The sequence below is a fragment of the Haplochromis burtoni genome, unplaced genomic scaffold (genome assembly GCF_018398535.1).
Source record: "Haplochromis burtoni strain Fernald_Lab_line unplaced genomic scaffold, NCSU_Asbu1 Contig_62, whole genome shotgun sequence".
Lineage (NCBI taxonomy): Eukaryota > Metazoa > Chordata > Actinopteri > Cichliformes > Cichlidae > Haplochromis > Haplochromis burtoni.
In genome coordinates, this window is record NW_024582423.1 from 926,317 (window position 1) to 942,898 (window position 16,582).

Here is a 16,582-nt window from a genome sequence, read left to right on the forward strand (position 1 = left end):
TCTACTGGCCGTGGAAGGAAAATATTGCTAAAAAGGCCCAAAAGCCTGTGTATGCTCTGGCGATTTTAGAATTACTGAGGTACAACGTCCCTCAGTAGAAATCCACCAATGCTTTTTAAAAATTTTATATGCAAAATTGCCTTTTATGGTTTTTGGTCTTACATAGTTTAAATGGTCTATATAATTTTAGTGGAAAATACCCACTTTCTATTTTACCTTCTTTTGGTCGCTCTGTTCATGTGCCACCACCCTGGATCATCTGACCTTATTGGTAGTATCCTCTTATGCCGCACCAACCCTCTGCATGTCCTCCTCTTGCCTGGCAGCTACATCTTCAACAACCTTTGTCCAGTATATCAACCATCCGTCCTCTTGTGTTTCAACTGCTCAACTCGAGCTGTCCCCCTGACATACTCATTTGTAGTCCTGTCCATATTGGTTATTGTCAATGGAAATCTGAGCATCTTCAACTAGGCCACTAGTTGGAACACTTATGTACAACAAAGCAGACAAATGGTCACAAAATATTATAACAAACTTTATTTATACACATATAATATACTGATTTTAAAACTAAAAGGCTGCTTTTCTTGCTTTACAGATGTGGAGTAATAAATTATTCCAGTCAGCTGTTCCTGTGACTGGGCTATTCTTGTTAAATACTGTCACTGTACAAAAAAAACAAACAGCTGGGAAACAACACATACGAGATTACATCTGAATTGATAATGGTGACTGTTTCTTTCACACAGCTGTGCTATCAAACACATTTTATTGCAACTATTGCTTGCATTAAAGTCGGTAGCTGGTAGAGACAGGAATGTGTATGATTTCAGTGGTTCAGACTTGAGCAGCCTCCTCCTCCTCCTTCACCTGGAAGACACGCATAAAAGCTCTTTACAGCTCAAGTGCTGAACATGAAATATAAATCAAGATGTCAGGATTAACATCTTAAAAATTAACAGTGTCCTAAAATCAAATGAGAGAAAGACAACAAACCTGTTCCACCGATTCAACCTCAGGTACATAAAACTGTAGCATGTTTTGGATGCCACTCTTCAAAGTCACAATTGAACTGGGGCAACTGGTGCAAGAGCCCTGCAGCTTCAGTTTAACAATACCATCTTCAAATCCGCGGTATAGAACATCTCCCCCGTCCTCTTGCACAGTTGGCCTGACAGAGTGAGAACATTGACTTGTATTAGGCAAAAAACCCCAAAATCATAGGAAGCAACATTCATTGTGCACCTTCATGAGTAGTTACCTTATTCGAGTCTCTAGTAGTTCTTTAATCATAGCAACTACCTCGTCGTCGTCGTCTGACGGTGCTGAAAGGAGAGGCAGAGATTGTTGTTCCTCAGCATTCAAAGCAGCTTGTTATTTCTGTCTAAGTTGATGTTTTAATAATGGGTAGGCCACAGCTGTTTGAAAACCATACCTGTATCTGGGCTTGGCTGGCTGTCCTCGTTTACAACAGGAAGCCCGGAGGTAAAAAAGTCCATAATGGTAGCAAACACATCAGGCTTAATTACCTTCCATTCCAAATTTGGGTCAGCCTAAACGAAGAAGGATGAGAAACCAACCTATTCTTAGTTGTGGTATGCCAAGCTGTGCCAGTGCCAATTCTTACAAACTGGGCATGGCTTTACCTTTGTGATGGTAATAAAGTCAGGGCCCAGGAACACACTCTTGACTCCATCGATCCTAAAAAGCTGCCTGAAGACAATCACTGAGGTTTTATTACGCCACACTTAAAGATTCATCTTACACTTAATACAGAAGGTTGAGCAATGATTGTAACAAATAAATACACACATATAGACGTGCAAATTGTGTGCAGGTATCAGTCACATTTATTAACATAATATTTTAATGGGAATAGAATTAGAAAATAATATTTCTGTTCAAAATTGTTGCACCGCAGTGTCACACAGATCAAGTAGAGGTAAAAGTGTTACACTGAGGACGTGAATCAGCAGCGTGCTGGGCTGTGAGAAGAGAGGTCTACTGTTTCTGTGCGTATCAGAGGTTACACCTTTTTTATATTTGGTAAGAATAAATGTTGCCTTGGTTACTGCCCTACCAACAAGGCATGTACTGGTAAATCAACCTTGTCATGTGACTAGCAGAAGTCAAACTATTAATCCATTCTTCTTCTGGCTGCTCCACAGTGGATCATCTGCCTCCAAGTCACTCCATCTCCATCGTTCTCCACTGTCACACTAATGTCCTCCTACATGACATCCACCAACCTTCTCTGGAGGTCCACCTATTTTCCTCCCGCCTGGAAGCTGTATATTCAACACCCTTTGTGCAGCATATCCACCATCACTTCTCTGCACATCTCACTTCCCTAACCCTTCTCTGCACAGACCATCTCAGCCTTGCCTGGCTCTCCAACTTTGTGTTTAAACTGCTCAACCTGAGCTGTCCCTCTGACATGCTCATTCTGATCCTGTCCATCCTGGTCACTCTAAATAAAATATTTAGCATCTTCAACTCTGTCATCTCTATTTTTTTGTTTGTTTGTTTTTTGTCAGGGTCACTGTCTCCAAATTATACATCATAGCAGGTCTCACTACTATCTTGTAAAATGTCTCATTCACTCTTGCTGCTTTTCCTCTGTCACAAATCACCCCTGACACTCATCTCCATCCACTCCACCCAGTCAGTTATTTCACCTGTCATGTGCACTGTCCACCGCACTGACCGCATGTATTAAAACTCATCTACCTACATCTGTTATGCTAAGATGACTGTTTGACATCAGGCATTTCTTTCAGACCAGTAATCTCACATACCTGGCTAGAGGTGAGCAGTGTGCCTCACGAGGGCCCGCAAAATTCATAGTTCCTGTTTCAAGAACTGTCCGGCCAGGCAGGAACTTCATGCTGTTTGGATTTGGTGTATCCTGCGTCTGCACAAACATGGTCCTTCCTGGGAATAGAAAAAACAAAGAAGAAGAAGAATGCAACATAAATCACCTTTTTTCATTAGACGGTGTCCTTATTTTGTGCAGCAACTCTTTACTTTATTGAACTGCAAGGCTAATGTCACGTGTCCTACAGGCACCTGCTCAAACAGCAGCTGCATCTATTGGGTTCAAGACAATCACTCCAGTATTAACACATTCAATGTTACACATGTGATTATTCTGAATACAAACCAGGAACAATCCAGATGGGGTTTGAGGGCCATCTGTTTGAAACTCCTGTGGTATGTGAAGGCAAGTGTAATCCAGTGCTCTGAAACCCACTGACAGCAAGACTGAAAAATGCAGCAGATGAAGAAATTTAATACAGCGCAGCTCACACTGATAAATGAATGGTGTTAGAAATCAAAATGTCAAGCACCCGTGCCAGCTCACTTCATCGAATGCCTTCCTCTCTGGAGCGGTGAAATAATGATTTCAAAACATGAAGGTGTGGTGAGACTAATCCACTAAAATGATTTGGTGCACAGTGTTTGTACAAAACTGTATTACAAACTGTTGCATAAGGCAACACGTAAAACAACCAAAGGGGTCATGCAGAGCTTAAAACGATACACTGTGCAATCAGTATTTGTCTTACTTTAGCCAAGGAGAAAGAACTGTCTATATCATTTCACTGATAACTAAAAATGTATTTATTTTTACAAGACATTTGAATTACAAAATAGAAAACACAGACATACACTATACAATTACAGGCAAAAATGGCACTGTATATGATATGCAAGGAAAGTGGACAACAGCAGAAATCTGTCTGTTACTTTTATTTGGTGTTAGATTTGCCTGAACCTGCTGATCTGCTGGGATTTTCCCAAACAACCATCTTCAGTGTTTAAAGAGAATTGTCATAAAGAGAGAAAATATCTGGTGAACAATGGTTCTCTGGGCTAAAGCACATTGTTAAGGTCAGAGGTCAAATGAGAATGAACCTGATACAAATTCAAACGCAAATAACAACTTATTACAACAGAAGACCTTATCCAAATGCAAGACACATTGAAGCTTGAAACAGATGGGCTACAGCAGCAGAAGACCACACTGTGTGGCACTCCTGTCTGCTAAGAACAATAAACAGGATTAACCAAAAATTGGAAAATGGACCACTGAAAAATCGTTGCCTGGTCTCATGAATTTCAATTTCTTTTTTTAAACAATATCTTTTTATTAAGAATTTTTCTTTAATACATATAAACAAAACAAAAAGAAAAAGATTACAGTTGATCTGTACATTCGGGATGAATTTCAATTTCTGCAGCGATGTTTGGATAGTACGGTCAGATTTGTCATGGCTCCATCCTGCCTTGTATCAATGGTTTAGGCTTCAGGTTGTGTAGCAATCGTGCAGATTTTTTTTTTTTGTATACTTTGAGCCCCTTATTTCCATCTGAGGATAAATTGTGAATGCGTGGAATGACATGCTGCTCACCATGTACATCCCTTTGTGAAAGTGGTTATAATGGCTTGCTTCTTTAACCCTTTATTTACAAATGCTCTTTAAATGACAGTAACTGTTTCCGTTTTTGCTAAAGACATAATTCAAATGGTTCCAGATGAAGGAGAAAACAGGCTTCATGGGATACTTAATTTATCATGGTAGCACAGGAAATTCACAAGGTAAAAAACAAACAAACAAAAAAAAGGGCCTAAATTTTACCAAGTGAACTTCACATTGCCTTAACTCCTCAACCATTTTGGTCATGTCATGAAGAATTGAGGCAGTTCTTCAGGCAAAGGGGGTCCAACCCAGTACTAGAAAGACGTTTGTAATGACGTGTCTGAGTGTATAAGACCGTAGAAACACCAGCAGAAACAGAGTAATTGTGAGATATTGTCTTTTATGGAAAGTTATTTTAATTTTGCCTTTTGTAATTAATTGTTATTTATATTTTGTTTTGATGTTTTAATCCAGTTTTGTTTGAGTTAGTTTACAGAGTGAGTGCAGATTGTTTTTTGTTTTTTTAATCACTTATTGAATTAAGGGCATAAGTCGGAGGCAAGATTTATAACTGCACTGATTTTACTAAACTTCTTAGGTGTAAATAAATATATCTACGAAAGCCTGATAAGGCAGTTTAATTTTTTTTAAACCAAGCTAAGCGATACTAAAACCTGTAATATTTTTGTTAACTATAATAACTGCAATAACTTATGGATATGAACTGTCGAGAGTAACGTGTCCCTGTGTACAACTCGGGATAATCCAGAAAAAGCAGATTAGAATCGGGCTAAAGTTTTAGCACTTATGCAACAAAAACAAAAAAAATATTTTTTAAGTTTGCAAAGGTTTATTGTGGTTGATACTGACGACTTTAAAGTGTTAATAAGCGGCTGCATGGTGGAGACGTTTAAAGCAGTAAAACATCCCCACACCTCCCTGCTCTGTAGCTGACTGCGTCACTCCGCCGTTTAGCCAGCGTGCTACCGTTAGCCTGCCTGACCCTGATGCTTAACATGCCGATACATTCATGCACACATGAAATAAAGCAAAACCAGAAAACAATGCAGATATAGATAAATACAAAACAACTTACAGACGAGAAAGTCTTGCTGAAATACCCAACAATCTGCCGACCTGCCTGTAAGTCGCCATGTTTGTTATGGTTAGCTATACACGACGGAAGTGGCGCGGTAAATAAGGGGACGTGACGCACTATTATTGTACATTTGTTCGTCCCCTCTCTTATTCCAGCAGCAGCTACACTCAAGTCCAGCTTCTAGAAAACTCTGAAATAATTTTGTGTTGTATCTAAAAAAATGCCGTGTGGCAAAAATTTTAGAAGGAGAAGGGACTCGTCCGATGTGGAGGAGGATGAGACCACCGAAGAAGTCAGGTAGAGCCATCCGTTTAACCACAGGAATAAAAAAAAAGCCCTTTAGAGTAATGCTATGCATGCTAATGCTAATCGCTAAACGCAGATAGTTTGTTGTCACATTTCATATAAGCTGTCCAGGTAATGTGTTTGCAATCGTTTGTGTTTCATGGATGTTTAGACATAAGTTGGAAGAGGCTAAAGAGCTACAGAGTTTGCGCAAACGACAGACCGGAATCAGGTAACGTAAATAAATCAAACCACGAACACGTTTCATCCTGTTACTTTACATGAAGTTTTACAGTCTGTGGTTTGAGCAGTTAAATACTGAATCACAGTTTTTTTTAATATTTCTTTTATTTAGTGTGACCGCCTTGCTGGTTGGAGAAAAACTTCCACCAGAGGCTGAAATTGAGGTAGGTAGTCAGTTTTGTAATATATATATATATATATATTAGGGGTGCAACGATACACAAAATTCACGGTTCGGTTCGGTTCGATACTTTGGTGTCACGGTTCGATATTTTTTCGATACAAAAAAATGTTCATGCACTTTTTAATTTGTCATTTATTAAAATTATAAATATATATTTTAACTCAAAAGTACAGTTTTTAAATTTAACCCTAACCCTTGTGCGCGTTTTTTATTTTGACAGCGAATGCGCACCTGCGGACCACTTATGTGCAGCCCTGGTTATTTAGCTCGTCATATTGCAGCCACAGAAATTCTTTTGTCCATGAAACCATAAAGCTGCACTTTCTTTTTGCCTTATAGTCTGATTTGTCATAACTTCTCCGTTTTGTGGTAAGCTTTTCTTTGGCTGTCACTTCTTCACCCTGACCTGTCTTATTTGGCTCAGCAGAACTGAAATGCTTTTACACACTCACTCACATAAGCTCAGCGATTCTCTGCGCGATCAACCTCTCACATGTTTAAGCTGCGGGAGATTTCACTTGTCATGTTTGCATAGTAAGCTAACGATTAATAAGACGATGTCAGAGGAATTGGTGCACAAATTATCATCACTCACAGATCAGTGCTGTCGCTCTCTATACACAGTTCGCACGAAAGCAAAAAAACAAGCGCAAATTCAAACGCGATTTCAATATGTCACATATTGACAGTGGCTCACCGATGCCAATGACATAATTACCCAGCTACATTTCTGAAAGAATGCAAAAGCATTGACATATATTTTTCGTACAATAGCCCGACGGGCAGGGAAGAGATAGATTTTGGTAGCCCGACTGAAAAAATCGCTAGCTCCGGGACGTCGGGCTAGCGATATTGCAAGCCCTGTATCTGATTGAGGAATCACTCATCTTTGGAAAAGAGAGTTTATTACAGAGAAATGTCTCTTTCCAAAATAAAAGCTATACTATCCGCTTCTTCTGGGCTATATTCTCAGCAGCATAAGGAGAATCATGTGCTAACAGCTGTCTAAATGACTCGGCTAAAGTTAGTAGCATGCTTGTTGTTTTTGTCATTGCACTAGGATGATGTCGGCGTAAATGTGCAGTCATATTTGTTGTGTTCCCACTAGTGCTTTCAGGTTAATCTCGTTGAAATGACCTTAACGCCACAACACGGCAAATCTCCGTTAACGAGCTACCGCCGATCGCTCCGTGCATGGGGCTAGACGGCCAACACGTTAACGAGCTAACGCGCTAACACACTAGTTCACACCAATGTAATTAAGCATTGCGTGGCACATCCAACATACTGTTTTACTTTAGTCCATGACTCGCTTACCTTCAGGGTCATAGTCACATGAAAACCAAAATAATTCCAAACGCCAGATCTGAATGAGGTTCAATTTGCTTGTTGCAAGCAGAGCTTAACTTCTGTCTCGCTAGCTTGCCCTGCGCTCTTCCTTCTGACTATGCTGTCTGTGTTGAGCGCTCAGTGGATCTGCGCTCGACAGTGCAGCCTAGGCGGAGTAGTCGAACACAGATTCACTGAGCGCTCAACACAGACAGCATCGTCAGAAGGAAAATTGATAAAATAAATTACAAATGTTGTATTGTTCGATACATATGCGTACCGAACCGAAAGCACTGTATCGAACGGTTCAATATCGATACGAATATCGTTGCACCCCTATATATATATATATATATATATATATATATATATATATATATATATATGTATATATAATATATATTTAAATTGTAATATAGCTTCATTAACCAAGGTGTTTTGTTTTTTGAACTTACGTTTATTAACATTATTTGATTATTCCTCACAGAATGACCCATTTAAACTGAAGACTGGGGGAATTGTTGACATGAAGAAAGTGAAAGACCGGAATAGAGACATGTAAGTGAGTTTTTAACTATTTTTAGCATAATTGCTCTAAGCTGTGCATTGATATGTCATCATTTCATGTTATGTATTCAGGACAGAAGATGAGACAGACCTCAACCTGGGGACGTCTTTTTCAGCCGAGACAAACAGAAGAGACGAGGATGCAGATATGTATGTGTGCTTTTTCTTTTTCTTTTTTGTTGTCCCAATGTCTGATTCTTTTCCCTCCACTTTAGTTAGATATAGCACACATTACTTAGAAGAGACATTTCAAATCCCCAACATTTAGGACACAATTCGAGATACCCTCACACTTGTTTACAACATGGTTTTATCATAAATTTATCCTCACAGGATGAAATATATTGAGACGGAACTAAAAAAGAAGAAGGGCCTGGTGGAGGCTGAGGAGCATAAAGTTAAAGTGAAGAATCCAGAGGACCACCTGTACGAGCTGCCCGAGAACATCCGAGTCAATTCTGCCAAGAAGACAGAGGAGATGTTGTCTAATCAGATGCTGAGTGGCATCCCTGAAGTTGATCTCGGCATTGAGTATGTACCGAGAATATTCTAGTAATCATCTACACTTATTTTAGACTCAGCAAGAGGAGTCTTTTGACTAAAACTGCATTTTTGCATGAGATATGGCACGAACGAATGCTGCTTTTTACTTGTAGCTTTACTAATGCAACTTGTGTATGTAATTTCTTTTCTAGTGCAAAGATAAAGAACATTATCCAGACAGAGGAGGCAAAAGCAAAGCTTTTGGCAGAACAAAGAAACAAGAAAAAAGACCACGGCACATCATTTGTACCCACGAACATCGCTGTTAACTACGTCCAACACAATCGATGTAAGTAATCTGAAGAGAGCGAGATATTCCACACCTAAATTAAAGCGGATTATACTGATCAAGCTGACTTTTTCTTTCAGTCTATCATGAGGATGCAAATGCACCGCAGAGACACCACAGACACAAAGAAGAACCCAAAGCAAGACCGCTGCGTGTGGGCGACACAGAGAAACCAGGTCCAGAGGGTAAGAGACTACAGATACGCTCACTGCTGAGTACACAGAAATAGTTCTATAACAGTTGGATAAACAAAAGAAAATGGGTGGGTGGAATCACCCCGGCGAGCAGGCAGTATGGACACTCGGCTTTGTGACTTTGAGATCAAGGTCAGAGGTCAAGTTTTCTGAAAATTATCTTAGCGATTTGGAGATTTTATCATCTCATAATTAGAGATGGACCGATCCGATATTACGTATCGGTATCGGTCCGATACTGACCTAAATTACTGGATCAGATATCGGAGAGAAATAAAAAATGTAATCCGATCCGAAGTATCACAAAATCATCTCACAAAACGCGCTACTTGGCGTAACCCAGCTCGGTGCGTCGGAGCAGTATATGTCACGTGATAGAGCGGCTATTGTCTGCGAGACCTGTCGGGGGCCATGCTGGGCATTAACAAGTGTTTTACACTTGCATTAAATTAAAGTTGATTACATCGATTAAGGGAGGGGGGGTGGTTCCCTAATATTTTTGCTGGGAGTTGGTAACCCTAGTAGTTAGGTAGGTAGGTAAGTACTCTTTAAAATACCGGAATAGGGAGGATGGTGTTGGTTTAAATTTATTAGATTGATCAGTGTTGCTGAACTATAAAATGTTTTGGGTGGAGTGTATTTTTTGCATACAGGTATAACAGAATAGCTTCAGTGTCTTTTTTTAAAACTTGAGTATGAACTTATACAAAATGCAGCAAGATATTTATAAAAAACAGTTTTATTGATTACAAAATATGCTATATCGGATTCATATCGGTATCGGCAGATATCCAAATTTATGATATCGGACATTAAAAAGTGGTATCGTGCCATCTCTACTCATAATGACAATAATTTCACAGAATCAAGAGAAATCTCTGCACACGAAGGGAGAAGGCTGTGACCTTGAGACCCTCATGAAGCAGTAAATTAAAAACAGGCATGAATCTGTAGTAGGAATGACTGCATAGACTCAAACACTTCAAAAACATTGCCAACTCAAAATTGAATAAAGTCTAAGTTGAAGTGGAAAACTGTCCTGTGGGCCAGACCTTTCAGAATGTGAAACTCTTGTTTTAAGTCACTGTCACTTGTGCATTTCCAAAAATATTTCTCAGTTTCAGGATTTTCTTCTTTTTATCCAAGCTAGATACAAACTGTATTACAATCATTGCATTTAATTTACTTTCAATGGTATCCCCCATTTGCTTGTGTGTCTGTGTGGGGATTTATTGAAAATCTTTTTGAAACCTTTAATCTGATTTCTAACTTATTTGTTCATCCACAGCTCCGTCACCACCAAACTACCGCAAACGTCCAAACAATGAGAAGGCTACAGATGACTACCACTATGAGAAGTTCAAGAAGATGAATCGACGATATTGATGTGGATATATATAAAACCATTTTAAACTCAAGATTGGACCATAAATCATTTGAGGATCCCAAACGGCTTTTGATGGCATAGCTCTAACATCAGGGCCACACAGTGTAATTATTGTATATAGCTCCTGCTGTTTGTCTGTATACAGTACAGTTGTTAATGTCTCAGATGATTTCTTTTGCTCAGGATTGTCTTAAGTTTAAAAGACAGGAATATGTTAAGGATGCAGATTCTGGTCTTAAACTGGTCAGGATTTTTTTTTTTTTTTTTTTAAATCGGTGACTTTTCCCTTTTTAAGTGTCCACTGTTACATGTTTAGCTGTAGATTTGTGTTTAAAGATTTCAGAAAAATAAATAAAAAAAGAACCAAAAATATTGTAATATTTGATTTAATCTGATGTGCAGTTAAATTAAACAGACAAAAGTAAACCAATGCCATTCTTAAAAAAAATAAAATACATTTAATGCAAAGTCTAACACAGGAATATAAAAAAGTACTTGAGTTTCAAAGGTGAGTTTAAAGTTGTCTTCATTTTCTTTTACTTCTTTTACTGAACGTGATTCAAGTCTAGACTTTTTACAGTGGAGTTCTTTATCAAATATATCTTCTAGTTTGTAACTAGGCTTGATGCAGATCTTGGAAAGCAGCAGTTGCACTTAAGAGCCTACCACTCAACACAAGCATTTTAGGTGGTTAAATACAACAGTCTCTTATTTTTGTGATATGTTAATCCAAAAGAAACCATTCATTGCAAAGTTTAAGTCCAGTTTTAAAGTCCTCGATACAAAAAAATAGCAAGTCAAACAACTGTTCACAAGCTATAACTGAAACAAACTGATCCAAACTGGGCAAAAGCAAACCGACAGGTGTCCCCCTTTACTCCTCACGGTTTTTCTACGGAGGCGGTCCCGTGTCCGTTAAGGTGGTGCTGGGGGTTCGTCTCCTGAGATGGAGGCCCGTCCACGTCCTCGCGCTCCCCGTGCGTAGAACTGTTGCTGCTGTTCGCGGAGGCCCAACTGTCTCGACGGCGGTAGGCCTCGCACAGAGGCAGGTCAGTGCTGTCCCACTGACTGTAGCTGTGCAGAGCAGAAGCCAGCAGGAGGCAAAGAATCAGTGCAGCACAGAAAGAGAGGAGCAGACGAGAGCAGCAGGTCAGAAACAAGCACAACCAACTCAGAGAGGAGCACGTGAAAGCACATTTGATAGAAGCACAGAGGTTATGCAGAAGCACCAGAAACAACTTACACATAAAACAGCAATTTATTCATGTGTTACTATTTAGAGGGATGACTGTTGATTAAGCTCAGCAGAAGGGTGAGAACAAGTGCTGATGGATCAGAAAAGCAGAGCAAGTGCACCGAGCATGGCAGACCCCAATTTGGCATGATGCAAATAGAGCTCAGAGACACCTCTTAACACTTGATCACAGAAAACAAGACAAACTACTTCAACATTTTGTCTCTACTTTATTTCTTAATCATCCTGGGTCTCTAGGAACAGCGGGCAAAAACTGGTAAACATGTACAACTGCACCGTGCGACTGTGGCTGACACTGATGTTAAGGTTACACCTTTTAGATTTTAGGGACGGAATGAAAAACATCTATTGTGGAAACTCTAAATAAATACCAGCAAACGTGTGTGTTTAACTGCACAGACCATCCTTAAAATATAACACAAAAGGCCATCACAACTTTATTTGACTTAAATACTACATATAAATAATCTTAAATTGATTAAAATGATACTTTTACACACAGAAAAAAAATATCTATAAATCCATATAGCTTTAGGACTTTAGATGTATATACGTGTTCATTGTAGCACCCAGCAAATTTCAACAATTCATCGATGGATACAACAGCAAATCAAGTGCTTTAAATGATAGATTTTTAATAAACTTTGTTCATTCTTTTCATTTTTTCGATTACTATAAATGAACAAGGAGTTCTCAATACTAAGATTTATAAATGCTGAATCTCTCCTGTCTACCAGATAATGTTGGGTAAACATCTCTCTAGGCCAGGCGAGGGGAACTCCAGGCCTCAAGGGCTATATCAGCTCTGTTTGGATCAAGGGCACATCTAAAACCTGCAGGACACCAGCCCTTGAGGCGTGGAGTTCCCCCACCCCTGCTCTAGGCCATCAGACGCTGCAGACTAGTTCCTAGGCAGTGACTAGTTGCTCTGCTGTGATTGGGTAGTTTTTAAATCAGACTGGTGATAACCAATTGCCTACTAATCACAAGGGACAATGAAAATATGAACAAGATCTTTTCCAAGAGCTTCATCAGTCACCTATCCATGAAACAACCAATCACAGCAGACTATAGTGTCTCTTCTAGTTGATTTGATCTAGCACTAACCATTAGAAGTAAAATCAGTAAATCTACTGTTTTTGGTTCCAAAGTGCTGATATTTAAGGGCATGCCACTTTAAGACTGAAGACCTCCCTCTAATTATCTCTTATAATGATTTCTTTTAAAAAGGTCAAGGCACGCACTAAATAGTAACAATGTAAAGGCGCTTGTGGTGAGATGAGGTTCATTACAAAGACCTATAACAATTTTGATGAAAGGCTCAGTTTAGACACTGTCACAAGCCCTTCCCAGGGCTCAGTGTAAATGGTGAAATGTGAAACAGCGGTGCTGGGAATGGGACGACAGAGGCGCAATGGGATGAGGGATGGGGGCAAGTATGAGCCTATTTATACCTGGAGGAGTAATATTCTTCCTCTAGCTCATACAGGTCGATGGCAATCTCGTCACGGAGTGACATGAGCTTCTTGTCGCACTCTTCCTGTAGTGAGCGGAGCTGCTGGTTCTGCAGGCTGATGGCGTCGTTCACGGAGGGGAAGTCGTTCAGAATTAGGAACTGCTTCAGGTCAGAGACCAGCTTCATGAGGGACTCGCCGGCACGTACCTGGCACAGAAACATAGAAGAGGGGAAGCAGGTTTGAAAATGATCATAGCGATGACTTGTTAAAATGTCAATTTCTACACAGAAAAGATTTTTCGCTAAGTGTAGAAACCAATTCATTCACAGGGCTGTAATGCGTCTGTCAGTTACATACAAACTACAACATTTCAATACAAAGGATACTGCAACAGTAAAGTGCAGCCCCAGATGTGACTCTTCGACTAGTGCTAGTGCACACATCAACATGTTTACAGTAATATGATAAATTACATGGATAATATGTTAACCTTTCATTCAAAGGAGTCTTTCTTGGAAACAGATGTAACCAGCTTTGGATTTTTTCTTCCCCACAGGTAACAGAAATAAATAACAATAAAGCCCTGAATATGTTGCATACGAGTGTGTTGTCAGGCGTTTTCTGCAGTACTTACAATGTTGGCTGCTCTGACATGCATCTCATAATGGTCCTGCTCTGCCTGAGTAGGTCGGGATACCTGTGTCTCATCCTCAATCTGGACAAAGAGATAAGTGGTAGAATATTATACTCGTCATAATGGTGTGTTGTATTTGGTCCACTTAATCAATGTAAACCAATTTGAAACCAATAAGTGACATTTAAACAACACTAAGCTGGTACTAAGGGACGTAAAGTGTGGAAAGAAAAAATATTCTCCACACCATTACACCACCAGCACCAGGATGGATCCATGCTTTCATGTTGTTTACACCAACTTCTGACCGTACCATCCAAATGTCATGGCAGAAATCGAGAGTCCGACCAGGCAATGTTTGTACAATCGTCTGTTGAACAGTTTTGGTGAATATGTACAAACTGTAGCCTCAGTTTCTTGCTCTTAGCTGACAGCAGTTCCGTCCAGTGCGACTTTCTGCTGCTGTAGCTCTTCTGCATACCTCGACTGTAGGGACTGGTTATTTTAATTACCAGTGCCTTCCTATTAGCCTAAAATATTCTGGCCATTCTTCAGGCATTAACACTGCACCTTCACACAGAGAACTGGCGCTCGCTTTGAACTTCAGCAGGTCGCCTTTGCCACATTATGATGTTCAAATGCGAGTAACAAGGCACGAAATGAGTTGTGAGCAGCTCTGATTGTAGTAAAAACACGAAAATACACAAAGAGGGAGGTGACAGTATGTCTGTTACCTTTGCTGTCTTGACTATTTCTGTAAAGTTGTCCATAATGGAGCGGATGTCATCTTTGAGCCTCTTGTTGTAGTTTTGCAGTAGAGTCTCTTTGCTCTGAGGAAGCACTCTCTGAGTAGTCATCGTGCCCGGGTAAACACACACCTCACGTCACCTGTGTACACCGAAATAACACACGCGGGCGCCTTTAGGCGATAAAGTTTACAATAAAACAAAAAAAGGCTAAACACATCATCAACGAGCACGCAAGTAGCTAGCACCGAAAGGCGCGTGCTTTCAAAACAAAAGCGAAGTCTCGCTCTCAAACAGTTTTCACATCTGTACCTGTATACGAATACACTTTAGTACGGATTATTGAATTACTGTTACATACCGCTTCTTACCACATATTCTACAATCACTTTTGTTTTCATGTAAAACAAACTCCTACGTTAGCGCCTCCTCCTTCTCTTGAAGTTTGTGTGCTCACATCCGGTATCTCCCTGTAACACCGCACTCTACCGGTGCCTCCGGTAATTGCTCTCATGAATATATATATGAATATATATATATAGGCAGCACGGTGGCACGGTGGTTAGCACTGTTGCCGCACAGCAAGAAGGTCCTGAGTTCAATTCCAACACCAGGCCGGGGTCTTTCTGTGTGGAGTTTGCATGTTCTCCCTGTGTTTGCGTGGGTTCCCTCCGGGTACTCCGGCTTCCTCCCACCATCCAAAGATATGCAGCTTGTTGGGATAGGTTAATTGGATAATCCAAATTGTCACTAGGTGTGAATGTTCGAATGAATGTGAGTGCGAATGGTTGTCTGTCCCTGTGTGTTGGCCCTGCGACAGACTGGCGACCTGTCCAGGGTGTACCCTGCCTTTCGCCCTATGACAGCTGGGATAGGCTCCCGCGACCCTGAAAAGGATAAGCGGAAGCGGATGGATAGATGTATGTATGTATATGTATGTGTATATATATATATATAGTTTAAAATTCCCAATGAAATAAGGTAGCAGCAATGTATTTAAGTAAAATATATAAATAACTAAAACAAAAAGTACTTTTAAAAATTCATCTAAGATGCCATTTTTGTGAATGCATAAAGTCAACATGTTGTGTAAGAATGTGATCGGAGTTTAAATAGAAATGAAATGAAATTTAAGACAGCGTGCAATCCCAAATTGGACATTTCTGTAGATGACCAAAGTATGTCTTAGATATAATAACGTATTTATTTCTTTTACCAACAATCAGTCCACTAACCGATGAAAATAAATCTTTTTTGCACACTAAGCATTGGAGGACCTACATTTAAGAAGAATGTACTTCAACCATAGTCTAACCATATGACCACAACTAGTTCATTTAGTAAAATAAATAAACCAATAGATACATAAATAAACAAACAGTTCTCCCTTCTTATGAACTACATCCAGAAGAGCAAAAAATGTAGGAAAATATGAGAACACCCAGGGGACCATTGTTAAAGATAGCATAACTAATTCAATAGAGAGAGAAAAAAAACCAGTTGATCTTTATGAGGCAAGATGTGATCATTATTATTTATGTAAAATTTGTTTTTTTTTTTGTATGGAATGAGTCATCATTGTAAAGCCCTCATTGTATAGCAAAACCCAACCCATTAGCCTCCCTTATTATGTTGGTCAAGGTAATGTTTCATTATGCCCGAGGTATATTATTAATAACCTAGAATTATATATATCAAATTTAAGAGGTACAAAAGATAACACTTAACTCGTGGTGGACCAACTTCATCATGAACTGAATGTTTTGATGATCATTTAAAAAACAAAAACAAAAACCACATGCACACAATTTTGATTTACATTCATTTAATAGTATCTCATGACAGTTTTCAAAGGCAGGCTGTGCAGCATAAGAAGTATTTTGAGTGCTTTCCTGTCCAACAGTGTTATCAACTGTTACTCCAAATGTTTCTTACACAACAGC

The 16,582-nt window shown here is 39.5% G+C and overlaps 3 protein-coding genes across 5 annotated transcripts; 1 reads left to right on the forward strand and 2 right to left on the reverse strand.

The window, feature by feature from the left end:
• Positions 1–525: 525 nt before the first annotated feature.
• nfu1 (NFU1 iron-sulfur cluster scaffold homolog (S. cerevisiae)) lies at positions 526–5,653 on the reverse strand. Its single transcript, XM_005922675.3, has 8 exons — positions 5,524–5,653; positions 3,167–3,267; positions 2,802–2,937; positions 1,650–1,716; positions 1,439–1,556; positions 1,265–1,328; positions 1,000–1,174; positions 526–873 (listed from the first exon to the last, which is right to left on the reverse strand). Exons 1-8 carry the CDS (start codon positions 5,580–5,582, stop codon positions 841–843), a joined length of 753 nt encoding a protein of 250 aa, XP_005922737.1. The 5' UTR covers positions 5,583–5,653; the 3' UTR covers positions 526–840.
• On the forward strand, positions 5,640–10,736 carry cunh9orf78 (chromosome unknown C9orf78 homolog). Its single transcript, XM_005922674.3, has 9 exons — positions 5,640–5,823; positions 5,984–6,043; positions 6,167–6,218; positions 8,055–8,125; positions 8,207–8,284; positions 8,468–8,665; positions 8,830–8,966; positions 9,047–9,151; positions 10,449–10,736. Exons 1-9 carry the CDS (start codon positions 5,747–5,749, stop codon positions 10,544–10,546), a joined length of 876 nt encoding a protein of 291 aa, XP_005922736.1. The 5' UTR covers positions 5,640–5,746; the 3' UTR covers positions 10,547–10,736.
• Positions 10,737–10,779: 43 nt separating this feature from the next.
• med22 (mediator complex subunit 22) lies at positions 10,780–15,217 on the reverse strand. Of its 3 annotated transcripts, none has more exons than XM_042221188.1 (5): positions 15,011–15,217; positions 14,628–14,781; positions 13,894–13,974; positions 13,257–13,465; positions 10,780–11,621 (listed from the first exon to the last, which is right to left on the reverse strand). In XM_042221188.1, the coding sequence occupies exons 2-5, from the start codon at positions 14,748–14,750 to the stop codon at positions 11,429–11,431; spliced, it is 606 nt and encodes a 201-aa protein (XP_042077122.1). In that variant the 5' UTR covers positions 14,751–14,781; positions 15,011–15,217; the 3' UTR covers positions 10,780–11,428. The 3 variants fall into 3 exon arrangements, with proteins under 3 accessions (XP_042077122.1, XP_005922734.1, XP_005922735.1); XM_005922672.3 differs by having other exon boundaries at positions 15,001–15,215; XM_005922673.3 differs by lacking the exon at positions 10,780–11,621 and having other exon boundaries at positions 11,995–13,465; positions 15,001–15,202.
• Between the last annotated feature and the right edge of the window lie 1,365 nt (positions 15,218–16,582).